General features: G+C 44.2%; 1 protein-coding gene across 1 annotated transcript in view; it reads right to left on the bottom strand.

Annotated features, from left to right (window-relative positions):
- COL12A1 (collagen type XII alpha 1 chain) overlaps positions 1 to 20,774 on the bottom strand; it is a 147,594-nt gene that overhangs the window by 20,639 nt on the left and 106,181 nt on the right. Inside the window, exons 49-59 of the mRNA XM_054399216.1 lie at positions 19,681 to 19,823; positions 18,712 to 18,821; positions 11,974 to 12,123; positions 10,499 to 10,576; positions 9,353 to 9,439; positions 7,968 to 8,021; positions 7,350 to 7,445; positions 6,108 to 6,161; positions 3,708 to 3,761; positions 2,238 to 2,291; positions 1,045 to 1,116 (exon numbers count right to left, since the gene is read on the bottom strand). Of these exons, the coding sequence (XP_054255191.1) occupies positions 1,045 to 1,116; positions 2,238 to 2,291; positions 3,708 to 3,761; positions 6,108 to 6,161; positions 7,350 to 7,445; positions 7,968 to 8,021; positions 9,353 to 9,439; positions 10,499 to 10,576; positions 11,974 to 12,123; positions 18,712 to 18,821; positions 19,681 to 19,823 (952 nt within the window). The remainder of the gene's footprint in view (positions 1 to 1,044; positions 1,117 to 2,237; positions 2,292 to 3,707; positions 3,762 to 6,107; positions 6,162 to 7,349; positions 7,446 to 7,967; positions 8,022 to 9,352; positions 9,440 to 10,498; positions 10,577 to 11,973; positions 12,124 to 18,711; positions 18,822 to 19,680; positions 19,824 to 20,774) is intronic.

Here is a 20,774-nt window from a genome sequence, read left to right on the forward strand (position 1 = left end):
CAGGGGGTTTGGACTGGAGGACCTCTGGAGGTCCCTTCCAACCTCTAATGTTCTCTGATTCTGGTTCTGTGCTGTCTCCATTCCTGACTCTAGCAGAGTTTCTCAGAGGTCCTATAAATGAATCAAACAACATTTCTCCTGAAAATGCTGGGTGACAGCACCTCCTGTTCAAGATGCGCTTCAAAGGTTTGAAAAAGAATACAAAGAAACAAGCCCCAACTCATTTTACAATCACATTGTAGAAAGCACAACATTTTTGCAAGACAGAAGAGGTTCTCTGATACCATCAAATATTCTCCACCTTCAGCAGAGTGGAACCATTTTTACCACATACACAAAGACACCACTAGAAAGACTTTCCAGTCATTTTGCTGACCTAGCTCTTCATGCTTCTGCAGTAGGAATATATATCTTGGCACATGACAGACTATGATCTTTTTAGTGGAAAGCAGAGACCACAGTTTCCAGCCACAACTATTAACCTCAGCAAAATGACACACTGTCAAAACAGAATGCTTTGAAAATAAATTAAACTAAATAAAAAATAAAATAAAATAAGAATAAAATTAAAATAAAATAAATAAAAAATAAAGAAAAGAAAAGAAAAGAAAAGAAAAGAAGAGAAGAGAAGAGAAGAGAAGAGAAGAGAAGAAGAGAAGAAGAAGAAGAGAAGAGAAGAGAAGAGAAAGAGAAAAGAAAAGAAAAGAGAAAAGAAAAGAAAAGAAAAGAAAAGAAAAGAAAAAGAAAAGAAAAGAAAAGAAAAGAAAAGAAGAAAAGAAAAGAAAAGAGAAAAGAAAAGAAAAGAAAAGAAAAGAAAAGAAAAGAAAAGAAAAGAAAAGAAAAGAAAAGAAAAGAAAAGAAAAGCAAAGAAAAGACAAGAAAAGAAAAGAAAAGAAAAGAGAAAATACAGCCTGTGGTCTTAGGTCAGCTCCACTGCATTAACCACTGTCATGAGTACAAGAGGAGTGTTTAAAGCAAGAAGTTTCATCTTCATCAACAGACTGTAAGCCCAAATGTGATAGTGTGAGTGTCTCATTAGCTTACTGGTGTCCCACGGTCTCCTGGCTTCCCTGGTTTGCCACTTGGACCAGCAACTCCTGGAACTCCTGGGGCACCCTGCAGCAGGAGACATGAAAAGTGAGTAATGGAAATCCACAAGAGCCACAAGACATAAGAAATGTGTTACTGTGCTGAGTGCAAAGCATACTGAAAGTGGCTCCTAGCAGGTTTGTTGTTTATTTTTTTTCTGTTGGGTACATATCAGGTTTTTCCTCCAGAAAAGAACAGTTTGTTTCTTCATGGAAAGACATCCCTTGGTGTAACACCAGCATTTACCAGGCAGTTCTGAAGCTACAGATCCAGATAGTGTCTGTACGTTTCTGCTTTCCCTCTTAAAGACAGGTTCCTAGGGAGTAGAAGACAGTTTGCCCTTCTAATTTCACCTAGCAGCTCTGTGATCCACATGGAAGGCAACAAGCAGTCCATGAAAGTCATTCCAGTGCCACTAGATGAATATGAACAAATAAAAGAGCAGTGTTGGGTTATGTGATTGATGTCACAATGGAGCAGAAGAAAAACAACCATGGGAGAGCAGGGGCAACCCTGCCAATACCCTGCCCTAGCAGCTCCTGTCTCTATAAATGCTCATGGTGCAAATGTGTGCTCTGAGTACAGATGCCTGCTGGGACTACCTCTTCCACCTCACTACTTTTTGACTCTGGTAATATGGAGCTGCACCAGCTTGACCTGTGTGATCCAGCATGATGTGTTTTTCTCCAACAGTCAGCACCTGTTCTAGCACAGTCTCACAACACACAAGGAAGTAGTTTTTTAAGCAAAAACTAATCCTCAAATGCTCCTGTCAAGAAAAATTGTATTATTAACAGCATTTTTTTTTCCACCACCAGACTGCAATTAAATAAACTGCTTGGTTTAAGCAGCCCTAGCTGTGCATAGAAAGGTTGTGGCTGAAGAACCAGGTAAGGAGATTCTTCTTTAGTTATGATGGCAGGAATTGGTTTCAAAATGAGTCCTGTGAAGCTTTGTGAGTACAGGTTTACACAGCTGCCTGCTCACCTTTCACAGAGGGAGTCTCAGCTATTCAGCAAAAGATCTATTTCCTATTTGACAGAAAGTGGAAATGTCACAGAAACTGGGGAAAAAAAATTGTCAACATGGCTCTCTGTTGGCTCAGGTCTCTTATTTCAGAGCATATCAAAGACAAAACTGTTATTTACCGCTGGTCCTGGTGGGCCTCTGGGACCTGTGGGGCCATCTTTTCCTGTGAAACCCTATGCAAAAGACAAAAGCATGATTAGAAACTTGGTTAAGATTGCAGGCTGCTTAACATGGCCTCTAAGATCATTTCCTTGCTATCAATACAGACTGGGGGAGGAGGTGTTAGAAAGCAGCCCTGAGGAAAAGGACTTGGGGTTGCTGGTGGGGGACAGGAGCAGGCAGTGTGAGCTTGCACCACAGGAGGAAAATCACATCCTGGGCTGCATCAAAGCCAGAGAGGTGATTCTGCCTCTTTGCTCTGGTGAGAGCTCACCTGGAGTACTGTGTTCAGCTCTGGAGCCCTCAGCACAGGAAGGACATGGAGCTGATGGAGAGGGGCCAGAGGAGGCCAGGAAAATGCTCAGGGGCTTGGAGCAGCTCTGCTAGGAGGACAGGCTGAGGGAGCTGGGGGTGTTCAGCCTGGAGAAGAGAAGGCTGCAGGGACACCTAAGAGCAGCCTGCCAGGACCTGAAGGGGCTCCAAGAAGGCTGCAGAGAGACTGTTTGCAAAGGGCTGCAGGGACAGGAGCAGGGACAATGGCTTCAAAGGAGAGCAGAGCAGCTTGAGATTGGATGTGAGGAAGAAGTTGTGCAGCAGGAGGGTGGTGGAACACTGCCACAGGTTGCCCAGGGAGGTGGTTGTGGCTCCATCCCTGGAGATCTTCCAGGTGAGGCTGGACAGGGCTCTGAGCAAGCTGATCTAGTTGCTGAGTGCAGAGGGGTTGGACTGGATGAGCTTTGGAGGTCCCTTCTTTACAGATAAGGCTGGGGAGAGAATTTTTAGGGTGTCGGGGAGGGAATTTTTAGGGTGTCAGGGAGTGATAGGACTGGGGTGGGGGTGGTGGAGTAAAACTAGAATTGGGTAGATTCAGACTGGATGTTAGGAAAAATTTCTTCACCATGAGGGTGGTGAAACACTGAAACAGGTTGCCCAGGGAGGTGGTGAAAGCCCCATCCCAAGAGGGGCTAGTGGTCTGCTCTAGTGTGAGGCATCCCTGTGCATGGCACAGGGATGGAGATGGATGGTCCTTGAGGTCCCTTCCAACCCTGACAATTCTGTGAAGGCATCTCCCAGACATCAAGAGGAGGAGTTTCAAAGGGATCCCTTGCAGCAGCCACAGTGTGTAAGAGAGAAGGGCAAGCACCTCAGCAGAGCCCAGTGCAGGGGACACACTGCTCTGAGAGCCTACTCAGAAAAGTGAGTACTGCAATTTTTACAGAACTTATCTGGCTACCTTATAGCTATCTGGGGAGGTTTATCACGGCTAGATTTATCCACCCTTCAACCTTTACCTTCTCCAGGTTGGCTGCTGGTAAAAGGACTCCTTTTGCAAAAGCATTTGAAAATAGAACGATCTGATAACCAAGGTAGGAACTCCCACACACATTGTTTGGGGTTTTCTTTGAGGAAACAAACTGAGGAAATCTTACCCTTTCTCCTGGAGGTCCCACTGGGCCAGGAGGACCAGGCAAACCTGGGGTTCCCTGGAGGGAAAAAGAAATGACAGAACAAACATCACTGCTATGCTAATCTTTCCTGCATAGATGCACACATTTATTTAACTGTCTTCCACGTTGCTTTTTGGTATTCAAAATAAATTAGAAAAAAACTTTTATTCCATATACATTATGCAACACTCTTCAGCCTCACTCTGCTTTTTACTTCCATTTCCTGACCACCTCATAATGCAACTTCAAAAATACCTTCCAGTACTGTTCCCCTGAAGCAGGTATATTGGTTTATTGTTTTTAGCAGCATGCAGCTAATCCTTTAACACCTGCTGCTACAGCCTAGCTCTGGTCATCAATCAGAGTGTATCTAAAAAAAACCCCAACATTTAGACTCTTCCTTTATTATTCTTTTCTCCTGCATTTTCCTATTTTTTTTATGTATTCTGCTGCTTTGTTGTGCCCATTCTAAATTCCTGTTGCTTGTAGCTTCTGGATAGAGAATAAATGCTAAAACCAGACAGGCTACATCACAGGACACTCAGGAACAATTTCATTCAGCTCTCTGTAGGATCAATGCTACTGTTGTAGGAACTGGATATTGAACAGCCCTGGATCATGCTGCCATGTCCTTCCCACTTTCCCATCTAATCTCATCATGTTCCAAATGCTATCATCTCTATCTACAGGACCATTACTACTCCATATATGTATATTATGCAGGTTGTAAGGGCTAATAAAATATGTAAAGAATACAAGGCCCTTAGCTCATGACTGACCTTACCTGATACACAAAACTAAATCTGTATTACCACTTGTACTCAGCTCTGGGGAGGCCACCCCTTGAGTATTGTGTTCAGTTTTGGGCACCTCAACCCAAGAGAGATGTGGAGGTGCTGGAGCCAGGGCAGAGGAGGGCAAGGAAGCTGGGAAGGGTCTAGAGAAGACATCTGATGGAGAGCAACTGAAGGAGCTGGGGATGGTTAGTTTGGAAAGAGGAGGCTGAGGGGAGACCTCCTGGCTGTCTGCAGCTCCCTGAAAGGAGGTTGTGGAGAGGTTGGTGCTGGTCTCTTCTCCCAAGTGATTAGTGAGAGAAGAAGAGGGCAGAGCCTCAAGCTGCCCCTGGGGAGGTTTAGAGTGGCCCTTAGGCAGCAGAGTGGTCAAGGCTTGGAATGTGCTGGGCAGGGAGGTGGTGGAGTGCCCAAGGCTGGCTGTGTTTGAAGGTGGTTTGGCTGTGGTGCTTGGGGCTCTGGTTTAGGGGTGACCCTTGTAGAGTAGGGTTAATGGTTGGGTTGGGGATCCTGAGGGGCTTTTCTAGCCTGAATGTTTCTATGATATAGGCATCTCCCATATCATCTTTATACCCTTGGCAAAATCAAGTAGCCAAGGAATATCAGTTCTGTCACCACATGTGCAGATCAATGACATTATCCAAATCTGACTATCAAAAAACCCAACAACAACAAAAAAAGCAAATTTATTTTATTTCTCCTCCAAACCTAATTCTAGTTTACAACATAGAAACCTGCAGATAAGTGAAATGTAACATTGATTTCTTCTTTCAGAAAGCATGGGATTAAGCTGAGAGTTGGGGATGGAGAAAAGTAGGCTTCAGAGAGACCTTACAGTGACCTTCCAGTAGCTGAAAGGGGCCTATAAGAAAGCCAGGGAGGGACTTTTTACAAGGGCAAGAGGGAATGGATTGAAGCTTGAGGAGGGCAGATTTAGACTGGAGATTAGGAAGCAATTCTTTATAGTGAGGGTGGTGAGACACTGGAACAGGTTGCCCAGGGAGGTTGTGGATGCCTCCTCCCTGGAGGTATTCAAGACCAGGTTGGATGAGACCTTGAGCAACTTGGGCTAGTGGGAGGTGTCTCTGCCCAAGGCAGGAGTGTTTGAAATTAGATGATCTTTAGGGTCCCTTCCAATCCAAACCATACTATGAATCTATGATTCTATGAATTAATGTCCCAAGGCCATCTGAAAGCAGAAAGCCATTGGACAGCACTGCTGAAGAGTGCTTCAGCAAGGGCTCTGCAACCATTAATTTAGGAAGACATTTAACTGCAGTTGGTGAGAAATTGAGGGACCTTCCTGAAATGTTATCAGTGTACTTTTCCCAATCCAATGGTGTGCCCCTGCTGCCCAGGTGGACATTTGGCTTGACTCAGCCTGGCTCTATTCTTACTGTGGCCAACGGTTTGCCATTTCCTATATTTCAAATTCTTAACTGTGAGGTAATTAGATTTCCCAAACTATTACTTAGGAAGGAATGAGAAGAGCCCATGGCTCCTAGCAATGACAGAGGCAGCTGTCCAGCAGCCAACTTGCATTAGGAATAATGTCAAGTGACATCCTCTTGTCTGGATGTCCTCCACTTACCGATCGCCCCGGCAGTCCCGGCTGGCCAGCGTCACCCTTCATTCCCTGACGACCCTACAATTAGCACACAAGGCTGTTAGAGAACCTGAATTACAAAACAAAGCAGCAAGAGAATACATCTGTGTGAAAGGACACAAAATATTCCCTGCAAGATACATAAATGTGCTCTGGTGGCCAAGAAGGACAAGGGCATCCTGGGGGGGATTAGAAGGGCTGTGGTTAGGAGGTCAAGAGAGGTTCTCCTCCCCCTCTGCTCTGCCCTGATGAGGCCACAGCTGGAATATTGTGTCCACTTCTGGGCTCCTCAGTTCTAGAAGGACCTCAGGGAACTGCTTGAGAGAGTCCAGCAGAGAGCCCCAAAGCTGCTGAAGGCAGTGGAAGATCTTCCTTAGGAGGAGAGGCTGAGGGAGCTGAGGGCTCTGGAGCTTGGAGAGGAGGAGCCTGAGAGGTGAGCTCCTTGCTGGTGCTAAAGATGTGCAGGGGGAGTGCCCAGAGGCTGGAGCCAGGCTCTGCTGGGTGATGCCCAATGCCAGCACAAGGGGCAGTGGTGGAAGCTGAGCCATAGGAAGTTCCATGCAAACAGGAGGAAGATTTTTTGCCTGTGAGGGTGACAGAAGCCTGAAGCAGGCTGCCCAGGGGAGTTGTGGAATCTCCCTTTCTGGAGACATTCCAACCGCAGCTGGCTGTGTTCCTGTGTGATCTGCTCTAGATGATCCTGCTCTGGCAGGGGGCTTGGACTGGATGAGCTTTGGAGATCCCTTCCTGCCCCTACCACTCTGTGATGTTGTGAAATGATGCCTGTGGAATGAAAGGTTGTTTTGTATGCTTAGGTCTAGGCCACCCACTGCTTCTCTGAGTTTTCAGCTACTGTTTTAAGCTCAGAAAATAGAAATAGGGGATGTAAATTTCTGCAATATTGCACACTAAATCTCCCTGCAGCACGGTGTGATTGTTTTGAGTCCTAGCTCTTGAAGGCCTAGCAACTCTACAGTGTGGCTGTAAGACTGAAAAGGGAGCAGCACCATATGTGTTGCCCCTCCTTCAGCACCCCATGAGCACATGTAACATTCAGGACAGAAAATGCTACTGTGTTGAAAGAGACTTGTTTCATAATTCTGCCTCATTGCAGGAAAAATTAAAGAATATTAAGGCACAGCTGCTACCTTCTTCCCAAGCCCCCCATGGGCATGGGCAGGTCTGACCCCACACACGGTGTTGCCCACGCTCACAATTGCTACTCACCGGTTCACCTGGGATTGACAGCCCATTGGGGCCCTGTGGACCTGGGGGACCTTGAGGGCCAGGAGGACCTGTCTCACCACGAGGACCAGGTGGCCCCTTAAAGCAGAAAATGAAAACAAGACTGTCAGTGGCAACCCTTTCTTAGATCCATAACTGCAAATCCCTTTGGGTTAGGCACTAAAGGTCAATCAGAAGCCTGGAGGCACATTTAACACTTCAGCACAACTGTGGAAACAGCTCTTCAAGTGAGACTTCCTTCCATAGGGCTTTCTCTGACTCAAGCTGGAGGTCTCAGGCCAGTGCACACCTTCTGGCAGTGTTAATTAGAAGTATTGCTGTCATGTCTGTACAGAAGCAAGGATAATGATGCTGCAGAATGGGTGTTAACAGCCTGATGCAGGTCATCTCCTGATGTGCAGTCAGTGCCTTTGAGGCTACAGACATCCATAGGCTGTGGAGATACAGTCTCCAACAGTCAGGCTGCACAGAAATAACATATAGGCATATTTCCAAGGGCATTTTTACTCTCCATTATTAGCTCAGCCTGCAACTAAGCCTACAGATTGTCATGCAGGTAAGCAGGTAGCAACATTATAGACATATTCCAGAAATACTTACAGATGCTCCAGTCAAACCCCTTTCACCTCGGGGACCTTTAGCACCTGGGCCACCCTAAATGGAATATTTGGAAAAGAAAATGTATTTCACACAGTGAAAGCAAAGGGAAAGCATCATACTGGTGTGCTTTATGAAGCCTCTTTATCAAACCCTTAATGTGAAAGCCCAGAGTTCTGAAGTGTCCAGGGTCACACTGCTCAAAGGAGCACTAGAGTAAAAGATGCATCAGAAACTCAGGTAAACCACATCAGCTTCAGCCTTGCCAATGCAAGTCCAGAACAAATTATTGCATTTATTTTTTTTTTTTTTTTGTCTCTGAAGATATAAACTTCTTCAATTTATGTTCATTAAAATCTCAGGATACCTCTCTAGTGGACTGCCAGAAAATCTAACTGGGCTTCAGATTCCTTATGCAGCATTTTCAGTAGCTTGAAAGTAGAAGTACTGAGCTGAAAGGAACTCCCTTATATTCAAAGCATAGTCCACAGATTACTGTCTCTCCATACAATAAAAGAGAGCAACTGTTTTATTTCCCTCACAGAGTAAAGAATTTTCACTTGGAGTGAAATCTGGACTCTGTATTTAGGAAAAATATTTCCACACTCCATTAAAAAATACCTTGCACACTAACTGCAAAGACAGCTGAGACTGGGCCAGACTCTTCCAACCTATCAAACAATGAGGATCCACAGAGATCACATTGGAGATATGGGAAAGGAATCATATAAACAAGTAGAGGTGGTACGAGTTGCCCAACTGTGCTCTAAACTAAGATGAAAAAGGAACAGATTGCCATGATGGTATGGAGGGCTATGAGGATGCTGAAGGGACTGGAGCACTGCCTGGGGAGGAGAGGCTGAGAGCCCTGGGGGTGCTTAGTGTGGAGAGGAGAAGACTGAGAAGGGATCTGATCAATGTCTATCAATAGCTGAGGGCTGGGGGTCAGGAGGGAGGGGACAGGGACAGGCTCTGCTCAGTTGTGTCCTGGGATAGGACAAGGGGCAATGGAAGGAAACTGCAGCACAGGAGGTTCCACCTCAACATCAGGAGGAACTTCTTCACTGTGAGGGTCACAGAGCACTGGAACAGGCTGCCCAGAGAGGTTGTGGAGTCTCCTTCTCTGGAGCCTTTCCAGCCCTGTCTGGATGTGTTCCTGTGGGACCTGTGCTGGATTCTATGGTCCTGCTCTGGCAGGGGAGTTGGACTGGATGATCTCCAGAGGTCCCTTCCAACCCCTAACATCCTGTGATCCTGTGTGATTCTGTGATGACAGAAACTCCCTCTCTGGCTGACCTTTGCTTCACAAAACCAGAGACCAACACAAAAATGCTTCCATAATTTAAAAAAAAAACCACAAAATAAGTCCATTGTAAATAGTTCCTTACAGCTGGTCCAGGAGGTCCTGGAGGTCCCACACTGTCTTGAGTACAGGTACAAGCATTTGGCAGGGCTGGGCATTTTGCTTCATCCCTCTGAAAGTTAAATCACAACTGTTACTGTGGTTTTCTAGAAAAGGGCTTGGTGGCATCATATGTCCCCAAAACAATAACAGCAGGATCTTCTCTTATCCTGTTTTCAAGTACAAGTAAATCTCACAGCGCAACAGTGGTCTCCAAATGTTTCTTCAGGACATATTTTTTCTTCTTCACATATTTAGCAGATTTTCCCCTGTGTTATACAAGACACTAACAACAGAGCCACAGGCAAAATCAAATTCATATGCAGTTTCTGGAGCACCTCTCCTATGAAGACAGACTGAGAGAGTTGGGGTTGTGCAGTCTGGAGAGGAGAAGGCTCCAAGGAGACCTTCTTGTGGCCTTCCATGATCTGAAGGGGGCTCCAAGAAAGCTGGGGAGGGACTTCTGAGGGTGTCAGGGAATGATAGGACTGGGGGAATGGAGCAAAACTAGAAATGGGGAGATTCAGATTGGATGTGAGGAAGAAATTCTTCCTCATGAGGGTGGTGAGACACTGGAAGAGGTTGCCCATGGAGGTGCTGGAAGCCTCATCCCTGAGGTATTTAAGGCCAGGCTGGATGAAGCTCTACCCACCCAGATCTAGTGTGAGGTGTCCCTGCCCATGGCAGGGGGGTTGGAACTGGATGATCCTTGAGGTCCCTTCCAACCCTGACAATTCTGTGATTCCATGATTCTGTTGTTCTAATATTTATATCTACTAGACAGCTTGCACTGACAAAGAATTAACTGGCTGCTTTTTGAATTCCCATCTAAGAACAGATTAAGTTAAAAAAGAAATTAAAAAAAAAGAAAGCTATTCCATTCATAATACCTAGGATCTTAAATGTCACTGAAATCACTTGCGTTTTTCCCACCAGTCCTAAGGGATACACTTCTAACTCACTGCAATCTTCCACCCTCAGACACAAAAAATGCAGTGCTGCTCACTGCCTCCTCTGACAAGTGGGACTGAGATCTGCTGTCAGCACCAAGGGATAATGCCAGGCTAATATTCAGATTCTTAAACTTGCTCTCAAGAATCTTCTGAACAGCCTCTGGTTCTTTTATACTTACCATAGAAGGAAGATCACAGCATCTGTCTCTGCTGGTCCAAACTGGACTGCATACAATGTCAAAATTCTGGATTTCTAACTGTAAAAGAGAGAGGAGGACTCTTGAAAGAGACTAGAGATGCTATGTATGGAATCTAGTGGCATTAGCACTAAAAAATGACTCCTCAAACAATTTCTTCCTAAGGTAGTTAGCATCACTCAGATTCTCACTTCTGTTTTTTGACACTGTCAGAAAAAAAATATTAAAAAACCCTAAAAAAATTAAACCCAAGCCTACATAAGGCTACAAGAGTTTTGAGCACTGATGTGTATTGTTATTCTGGGGCAAAAGGTAGTCAAAGTGATTGAAGAAATGTTTTTCTGGACTTAATAACACTGCACAATGCTGATGAATTTCTACAGTCATTGAGTGCCTGTGCATTTCAACATGAATTCTCACTGGGAAAAAAAAAAAAAAAAGGACCATCCCTAAGGACCTGCAGTCTTTGGGTTGTGTCTTATTCAGATTCAGGTATGGAACTTTCCACTGACATCAGCAGGGAAAAGTTCTGCAGGAAGGCTGAATTGGGGACCTTATGTAGACTGTATGGTAAAAGCAGTTTCCTCTCTTTTTTTTTACCCCAAGAGCTATGACCCTTCAGTCTGAAACATGCAACCAAACATTTTCTTGTGAGCACAAAGAGTCTTCTTCAGGTGTTAGGCTTTGCACACTTAGGTCAGATTGCAGTCTTAGGTGTTCTAAGATGAAGCCCAGGTAAAAAGCTTTGATTGCACATTAAGTACAGTTAATCCATGAAGAGAATTGATGGGCCCTTTATAGCAGAAGCCACTTTTCATTACAAGTTTATAGATCATAAAGCCATTGAGGATTTCTTTGATCATCCAGTACAAGACAGACCACAGGACTTGCAAGAATTAAAACCCGTTCAGTAGAAAATGTCTTCTAGGAAAACAAAACTATCTTCAGTTAAAGATTTCCAGTGATAGAGAATCCACAGACAGTTCCACCAACTACCTGCTCTCCCTATTAGAAGAAAAATATTTCTGCTCTTGTATGAATTTATCTGGAATATTGTGCCCAGTTCTGGGGCCCTCAGCTCAAGAAGGACCTCAGGGAACTGCTTGGAAGAGTCCAGTACAGAGCCACAAAGATGCTGAAGGCAGTGGAAGATCTTCCTTAGGAGGAGAGGCTGAGGGAGCTGAGAGATTCTGCTAGAATGAGAAGCTTTCAAGACAAAACTTCTCAGTTAACTATATTGGGTCTTGCACTACAGACACCTGAAAGCTTTGACTTCAATACTGGTTTCTTAGCAATCCTCAATCTCTCATCTCTTTCCTTTACAAGATTTCATGGGCTTGCATTAATGAATGGATTCATGTTTATTACTTATCTTGGCAATCTTTAGTCTCTCATCTCTTTCCTTTACAAGTTTTCATGGGCTTGCATTAATGAATGGATTTGTGTTTATTGCTTACTGTTGCTGATCTCCTGTCGCCTTTCAGTAGTTTCCCAAGTATTTCATAGCCATCAGTTGTGATGTTCCCAGCCTCCTTAATTGGTTTTTCCACTATTTCACTGCAGTCAATGTAAATCTTTATATTTGATGAAGTTACAACAATATGGACCTGGGGTAAAAAACAAAACAAAACAAAGCAAAACAAGGTTTCACATCATATTACTTGAATAACATTATTTCACTGTTTAGGTGACACTGTTTTACATGTTCCTCCTTTAATCCTGCTTTGCTTTCAATTGGTGGAAACATTCAAACTCAAGGAAAAGCCTACAACATCAGTAACCTCTTCAAAACAGGCTGATGGTCACTAACATGAATACAGAAGCACAGTACAGAACACTGCTCAATGTAATAGCTGAACTACAATGCTCTACTTTAAAAAGCTTGCCTGAGAACTGCTTTAAATTGCATAAAAATAAAAATAATTGCTTTAAGAGTGCATAAAAAGAATTGTTGAGAGGAAGTGAATGTAAGCTCTTCTTGTCCTTTTCTTGCTGGCTGGGGCACACAAGAGGTTTATGAGTCTATGTCTGCCCACTGGCTAATAGTCTCTGCCTGTAGTTCAGAGAGGAGATTGTTTCAGAATCAAAGGTCCTGAGTTCAGTTTCCACAGATGACTCAACTAGAAGCATTAGTTGCATTGAGATACAGGAAGTGAGCAGGGAAAGGCTGTCCAGAAAAAGACAAAATAAGGGAAGATACAAAAGGGCAACTTCTATGTGAGAAATGTGGCTAGAAAAACATGCCAAAATAAGGGGAAACAGGGAAGGAGAGGAAAATATTTATTACTTGAGAAAAAGGGAAAATTATGAGGAAGAAAAGAATGAACTGTAACAAAAGAAGAGTATGTTTGCCAGGAGAGGAGAATGAAATGTTTGGAGGAAAGACATTAAAGCTTAAACAGAAGAATAAGCAAAGCTGAGGCAAAAGCTACCATTCCAAAAATGTTAGGAGAGTGTATGTCTGCATTTCTATGGAAACAGAGGACACTCAGGACTCTCCAAGAAACAAAGGTCTACCATTTTAGTGCACCTAATATGCAACTGATGGGAGAATATCTCTTAAGGCTAGAGAAAGGTTTCAGTGGCTTTCCATACTTTGCATTCTGCATACATCTTATAAACAACCTTCTAACATCTCTGTTAAAAGATCAAGGCAGCAAGATCAGCAGTAAAGAAGCCTTGAAGGATGTGCTTCTGGTTTAAAGATTCTGTGGTCATAGTATACAACCCATCAGGAATATTTTGCTGTTTAATGACTCCTTTAAAAAAAAAAAAAAGAAAATATATGGCATGAAGCTGAAACAGAGATTCCCTTAAATGTCCTGAGTCAACAAGTGCCTGACCAATCTCCTGAGAATTTGTTCTGTCTTTCCATGTTGCATATTTTCCCATGTGGAGTTGTAACCAAGGCATCAGCACAGCTTTTCTGAAACTCTTTTAACACAAAGTGCTTAGGCTTTATATAATTAGAATTGAGACTTTTGAAACTGCCCACGTTTGTGTGGGGATTGAGTGGACCCTCAGTAAGTTTGCTGATGATTCAGAACTGGTGGAGGTGGCTGACACCTGTCAGGCTCTGCTGCCATCCAACTAGAGCTGGACAGGCTGAGAGCTTGCTGCAGGCAAACCTCATGGAGTTCAATAAGGACAAGGTCAGGGTCCTGCATCTGGGAAGGAATAACAGCAGGCACCAGGACAGGTTAGAGGCTGCCCTGCTGGGAAGCAGCTCCACAGAGAAAGACCTTGGAGTGCTGGTGGGCAGCAAGTTCTGCATGGGACAGCAATGTGCCCTGGTGGCCAAGAGAGCCAATGGGGTCCTGGGGTGCAGCAAGCAAAGTGTGGCCAGCAGGTCCAAACGTTAGCAGAAAGATTCTCTTCAACTTCCAACACACCCACATGAAGCACCACTTCTGAGCATTTCCAGTGCCCGAAGGCACTGAGGTTTTAAGAAAACACATTTTAATCTGTGTCTCCTGATCCCTCTTAAGATAAAGATTGATGCTGTTCTGATCTGCTGTTAAATGAACCACATCCATCAGCTAAGCAAACTGCTCTCCCAGATGTACCTCAGCAGAAAGATGTACACCCATTACCATATTTCCTGTGGCTAACTACTGCAAAACAGCAATCTAAAAGGAACTCTAACATGGTAGGAATAAGAAAGAAGTCATCTGTCTCTACCAAAACATCCAGCTACAAATTTAATGACTGTCTCAGGCAGTGAGGATTTTTCCTATGGGACTTGCCAGGTTCAATATCATTCCCCATAGCTATGCAAGGCAAAGCATCCAAGCGTGCCAAAGTAAATTTCCCTGCACAGTTAGGTGTAGTTCACCATGCTTCACTGAAGGAGCCAGCAAGTCCTCGAATGAAAACCACAAAAATGTTAGATATTTTAGAAAACATCTTCTTGCTTGCTGCAGATTTGTCATTTCTTTGAAACCAGATGGTAGGAAAATCTGCAGAAATACCTTTAGAAGTGTGTTAATCCTACTACCCTACCTTTATCCAGCCTGAAGCTACTGCTACCTTTTACTAGGATCTGATCAGGATGGCTGATACAGAAGGCTTTCCCAGCACGTGAGCTGGAGCTGGGGAATCCCATGATGCTATCATTTACAACCTGACTCATCCAGCAATCTCAGTAATCAGCCTGGAGGGAATCCAAAGGAGTCAGCTCAGTTACGTGGTGAAAAGTCCCAAACGCAGCTCATTAAACCAAGGCTACTCCACTTAGTATAAAATCAACTTTGGATTCCTTCCTGGGAAAATGAAAAGGGGGATGACACACTGCACTAAAGAACTGATACATTTGTGTTTAAGAAAACAAAAATGTTTTGTGAGACACTGGAACAGGTTGCCCAGGGAGGTGGTGGAAGCCTCATCCCTGAGGTTTTTGAAGGCTCCGAGCAACCTGATGTAGTGTAAGGTGTGCCTGCCCATGGCAGGGGGTTTGGAATTGGATAATCCTTGGGGTCCCTTCCAGCCCTGGCAATTGTATGATTCTATGAAATAGTCCCAAAATCAAGAATTCATGGTTCCAGAGCTTTAGGATCATTTGCAAGTGGTTGTTACTCCTCTACATTGCCTGGCATCTTAGGATTGCCTTCTGTTCATATGTATGAGTGTTTTTAACACTTACAATTACACAAAATTCTGGGTTTTCATTTCACCCTGAAATTGTTTTGCACTAGGAAAAGAATACCAATTTGTTCTGCACTAGCAGAGCTGCTGCCATTGCTGGGCTTGCAGGTTGCTCCCCATTTCCTCTGACAAACGAGCAGAGCTTCACTGTGAGCACTGCCAGATCGCTCTGCTCAGCTCTATCACGTTCAGAGGAAGTGCAAGGAAAAATGTGACTGAATGTCAATGAAATGAGCAGCACAGGCTTAAAACAGGCTGCTGGCAGTCCAGCAGGTAGAAAGTTTCACAGCAGTGACCTGAGGAAAGGAAGTCTCAATTCTCACATTGCTGTCTAAAATGAGGCATGCTACTAGAATCATAGAATTGTTAGGGTTGGAAGGGACCTCAAGGACCATCCAGCTCCAAGCCCCCTGCCATGGGCAGGGACACTTCACATTACATCAGGCTGCTCAGAGCCACATCCAGCCTGGCTGCAAAAACCTCCAGGGATGAGGCTTCCAACACCTCCCTGGGCAACCTGCTGTTCTGTGTCTCAACAGTACTTCTTGGTGATAAGATAACTCAATTTTTACACCAAAACAATGCCTATCCTAGACTTTAGTGACAGTTTTCCCCACTCCAGTAGATTAATGTATTTCCTTAACATTCAGTTGACCTACTGAATTACACACACAAAAAAAGAGAAAAAGGCAAAAAGCCAAATGCCAAAGACAAAACAGAGGCTGCCTAGTGCTGGTGTGATCCAAGTCGACTTGTAAGCATCAAAGGCAGTGACACAAAGGTTTCTTCATATATGCAAAAATAATTAGGCATTAAATAAATTAAGAAACCAAGAATAATTTGATCTAACATAGAAGCAGTTTGGGAAATCATCTTATCAGGTTCTGGGGAAGCCAATACCTTTTACAGCGTTGTGTGGGTTTGGCATTCATTCATGTTTTCAACAGATGAATCATAGAATCACAGAATCATCAGGGCTGGAAGGGACCTCAAGGCTCATCCAGTTCCAACCCCCTGCCATGGGCAGGGACACCTCACATTCCAGCAGATTGCCCACAGCGACATCCAGCCTGGCTGCAAAAACCTCCAGGGATGAGGCTTCCACCACCTCCCTGGGCAACCTGTGCCAGTCTCTCACCACCCTCATGGGGAACAACTTCTTCCTAACATCCAATCTGAATCTCTCCACTCCTAGTTTTGCTCCATACCCCCTAGTCCTTTCACTCCCTGACACCCTAAAAAGTTCCTCCCCAGCTTTCTTGTGAAGTCACAGAACATCACAGTGCAGGCAGCAGCTATCTTTCCCTGCTTTCAGCCCAGCAGAGCTAGCTTGACAATGTGGCCTCCAGCATCAGCAAGCTGACAGAGAGGCAACCTTTTATCAGTATCCTCAGAGGAATGCTGGTAGTGACTAATCATGCAAGACAGGGTATCATAAAGAAAACAAATGTTATACTCCAGCCATATTTAGTCAGCAGGGGCAAACTAAGCTAAACAGAAAGGAGATAAATGAGAACAGGAGAGTGTGCATTTCCAGCTGGCCAAAAAATGTTGCAGCTGTGAACTCAGTTTCTTGCCCTAAACATATATTCTTAACACAGAAAGAAAACATTCTGGTTTAATTGTCTTTATATATATATATATATATATATATATATATATATAATTGTCTTAATATAATTGTCTTATATATATATCTTAATTGTCTTTTTATATATATATATATATCTATATATATATATATCTGTAGCCTGAGACAAGCATTGCCTGGTGACCAGAGGTAAGGAAGCCTGGCAAGATCAGGTTTGTGTAATTCAGTGCAGAAAAGTGGAAGAGCAAGCAGAAAACTCTCAAATTTGAAGGCAGATGCAGCAAGATGTAAGGACCAGTCTTGTTCAGCATCTCTGTTGGCAACATGGACAGAGGCATTGAGTGCACCCTCAGCAAGCTTGCTGATGACACCAAGCTGTGTGCTGCAGTGGACTCACTGGAGGGAAGGGATCCATCCAGAAAGACCTTGACAGGCTGCAGAGCTGGGCCCATGACAACCTCATGAGGTTCAACAAGATCAAATGCAAGGTACTACCTCTGGGTTGAGTCAATCCAAACCACTGATATAGGCTGGGCAGGGACTGGCTTGAGAGCAGCCCTGAAGAAAGGGACTTGGGGGTGCTGGTGGTTGAGAAAATCAACATGAACCAGCAGTGAGCACTTGCAGCCCAGAAAGCCAACCATAGCCTGGGCTGCAGCAAGAGAAGCAGAGCCAGCAGGTAGAGGGAAGTGATTCTCCCCCTCTGCTCTGCTCTGCTGAGACAACACCTGGAGTACTGCATCCAGTTCTGGAGCCTCTGTTTCAAGAAGGATCTGGAGGTGCTGGAACATGTTCCAGAGAAGGGCCACCAGGAAGAGCAGAGGGCTGGAGCTGCTCTGCTATGGAGACAGACTGAGAGAGTTGAGGTTGTGCAGTCTGGAGAAGAAAAGGCTCCCAGGAGACCTTCTTTTGGCCTTCCATGATCTGAAGGGAGCTACAAGAAAGCTGGGGAGGTACTTTTTAGGATGTCAGGGAGTGATAGGACTGGGGGAAATGGAGAAAAAGTAGAAGTGGGGAGATTCAGATTGGATGTTAGGAAGAAGTTGTTCCCCATGAGGGTGGTGAGACACTGGCACAGGTTGCCCAGGGAGGTGGTGGAAGCCTCATCCCTGGAGGTTTTTGCAGCCAGGCTGGATGTGGCTGTGAGCAACCTGCTGTAGTGTGAGGTGTCCCTGCCCATGGCAGGGGGGTTGGAACTGGATGAGCCTTGAGGTCCCTTCCAAACCTAACAATTCTATGGTTCTATGATTTCCTCTAGCTGTTCTGCTGATTAAATTCTAAACCACAGGGAGATGATTGGATCTTTTAAGGGCTCTTTCTCTCTTATTGTTGTTTCTTTGGTTAATGTTGCTTTGGAATATTTTAGATCCAATGAATTGAAGCCAGAAATATACCAATACACATTCATGCATACAAAATTATACATATATATTATACATATACATATAGAATACATAGAGGATGTTTGTTTAAAAAAGGAATATTTATTTAGTATTTAAACTGGATATTTAATATTCACTTCCCAACATTGGTTCCCTGCCCTTATCTGTAACTCCATAGCTACTTTCTGTGGCTGTACCTTCCTCTTCTCTGATTTATTTAAAATCTTTACACACACCTCAAATCTCTTCTCACCACAATTTCCTCTCCTTTTTCTTGTTTTTTTTTTTTTCCCAGCTTATCTTTTACTCTCTCATGTGCAAGAAATCAGGCTCTGAAATCTTGTTCAGATAGATCCCTCCACTTACACAATCTCGACAAATACTTGACAAATCTCTTACACTGCTTCAATGAAGAGCTACAATTTCACAGATCTTGTTTTACACCATCTGGAAGTCCCTGAGTCAAATTAAAGCTATGCTAGTACTGGATGTAACTGACAGTGACTTGTGCTTGCCTGGATTTTGTTGTTCAAAGGACAGCACTTCAGAAAGCAACATTCATAATTTCATTCCCTTACCTTATGGAAGCTTCCATAAAAGATTTTCTTTATTTCATCATTATCAAAAGTTACAGTTTGGACCTCTCCCCTTGTGTCCTTGTTAAAGAATGACAGGACTTTGGTGGCAGCTGCAATAAATGAAAACAGTAAGTTCCACTTCATATGCACTCATGAAATGACAATCCTGAAATACAGATAAAATGTGGTCTACCACTCAAGTCTTCCTGACCCATAAGTCCAGAGATGTCTTCTCCTTTGGTTTTAGAGGTAATGGCAAAGTGGAAACATAGTTTAGAATGAATTCATTTTAGTTGGAAAAACAAATAATCATAATTATAGAATCATTGAATTGTTCTGGTTGGAATAGACCTCTAAGATCTAGAGTGAGGTGTCCTTGCCCATGGCAGGGAGGTTGGAACTGGATGATCCTTGAGGTCCCTTCCAACCCTGACAATTCTATGATTCTATCACTGAGTCCAACCATCAACCTACCGCCACCATGGCCATTAAATCATGTCTTAAAGTGCCATGTCCACACGTTTCTTGAACACCTCCAGTGATGAGGACTCCACCACCTCCCTGGGCAGCCTCTTTCAGTGCCTGTCCACTCTTGCAGCAAAGAAATGCTTCCTAATATCCAATCTAAACCTCCCCTGGCACAATTTCAAGCCATTTCCTCTCATCCTATCATCTGATACTAGAGAGAAGAGACCAACCACCAGCTCACTATAACTTCCTTTCAGGTAGCTGTAGAGAGCAATGAGGTCTCCCCTCAGCCTTGTCTTCTCCAGGCTAAATATTCCCAGTTCCCTCAGCCACTCCCCATAAGACTTCTTCTCTAGGCCCTTTACCATCTTTGTTGTCCTTTGTGGCTCTTAAAACTAAAGACATATAGTCAGAATGCCTTGGGTTTGGAAGAATTTGGGAAGAGTGCATGCAAAGTACTCTACCACCTAAGTTGCCTATGCAATGGACAATCATACTTACGGTCAAGCACAACTCCAACCTGGGGCTTGTAATCTCTGTCTGTAATCTGCCAGATTGCAAAGGGCTCGTTGGGGGTCTCGGGCAGCAGACGGAATAAGAGGATGATTGTGTACGCCTGGGGCAGCCCCTCTGGGTGAATCTCCCTGTTAAGGCAATCAGAAGACATTTTTTCATGTGGGAACACCAGGAGGAAACTGGGATCTTCATCATTTGCTCTTCACAGGCTCACAGGATGTTAGGGGTTGGAAGGGACCTTCCTGAAGATCTTCCAGTCCAACCCTGCTGCCAGAGCAGGACCATAGAATCCAGCACAGGTCACACAGGAACACATCCAGACAGGGCTGCAAAGGCTCCAGACAAGGAGACTCCACAACCTCTCTGGGCAGCCTGTTTCAGGGCTCTGTGACCCTCACAGTGAAGTTCCTCCTCATGTTGAGGTGGAACCTCCTGTGCTGTAGTTTATATCCATTGCCCCTTGTCCCATCACAGGACACAAGTGAGCACAAACGGTCCCTGTCCCTCCCTCCTGACCCCCAGCCCTCAGCTATTGATAGACATTGATCAGATCCCTCTCAGCCTTCTCCTCTCCAGACTAAAGAGCCCCAGGGCTTTCACAGCCTCTATTCACAGGGCAATGCTCCAGTCCCTTCAGCATCCTGATAGTCCCTTAACCATCCTGGTAGTCTCTTAATAACCCTAACCCTAACCCTCTTGTTCACAGACAAGACATGAGAGTTAAAGACAAACTACAGCAGTTAAAGGACTGAAGCATTTTTAACTGCTCTCTCAAATAGAAAATGACTTTCTGATAAAAAACAGTGTGATTTATTAAGATGAACTCACAGCCTGCCTTGGTCCAGGCACTATGGTTATGCAGGAAGCCAAAATATGACCAAAAGCTCTTGGATGTGTATTTTTGTGGCAAGATTCTGTAAAAACTCTACATACTTAAAATTTCTTGATGACAAGTACAGAAAAAAAAGGACCACAGCATTTTTTTCTGCTGCCTTGTTTTAAACAGTCATCAGAAAAGAACCCTTAGCTACTGCTGCCCTTCAGGCACCAACAGAGTGAAGAGTGAAGAGTGCCTGAGG

Source organism: Indicator indicator, chromosome 2 (genome assembly GCF_027791375.1).
Source record: "Indicator indicator isolate 239-I01 chromosome 2, UM_Iind_1.1, whole genome shotgun sequence".
Classification (NCBI taxonomy): Eukaryota; Metazoa; Chordata; class Aves; order Piciformes; family Indicatoridae; genus Indicator; species Indicator indicator.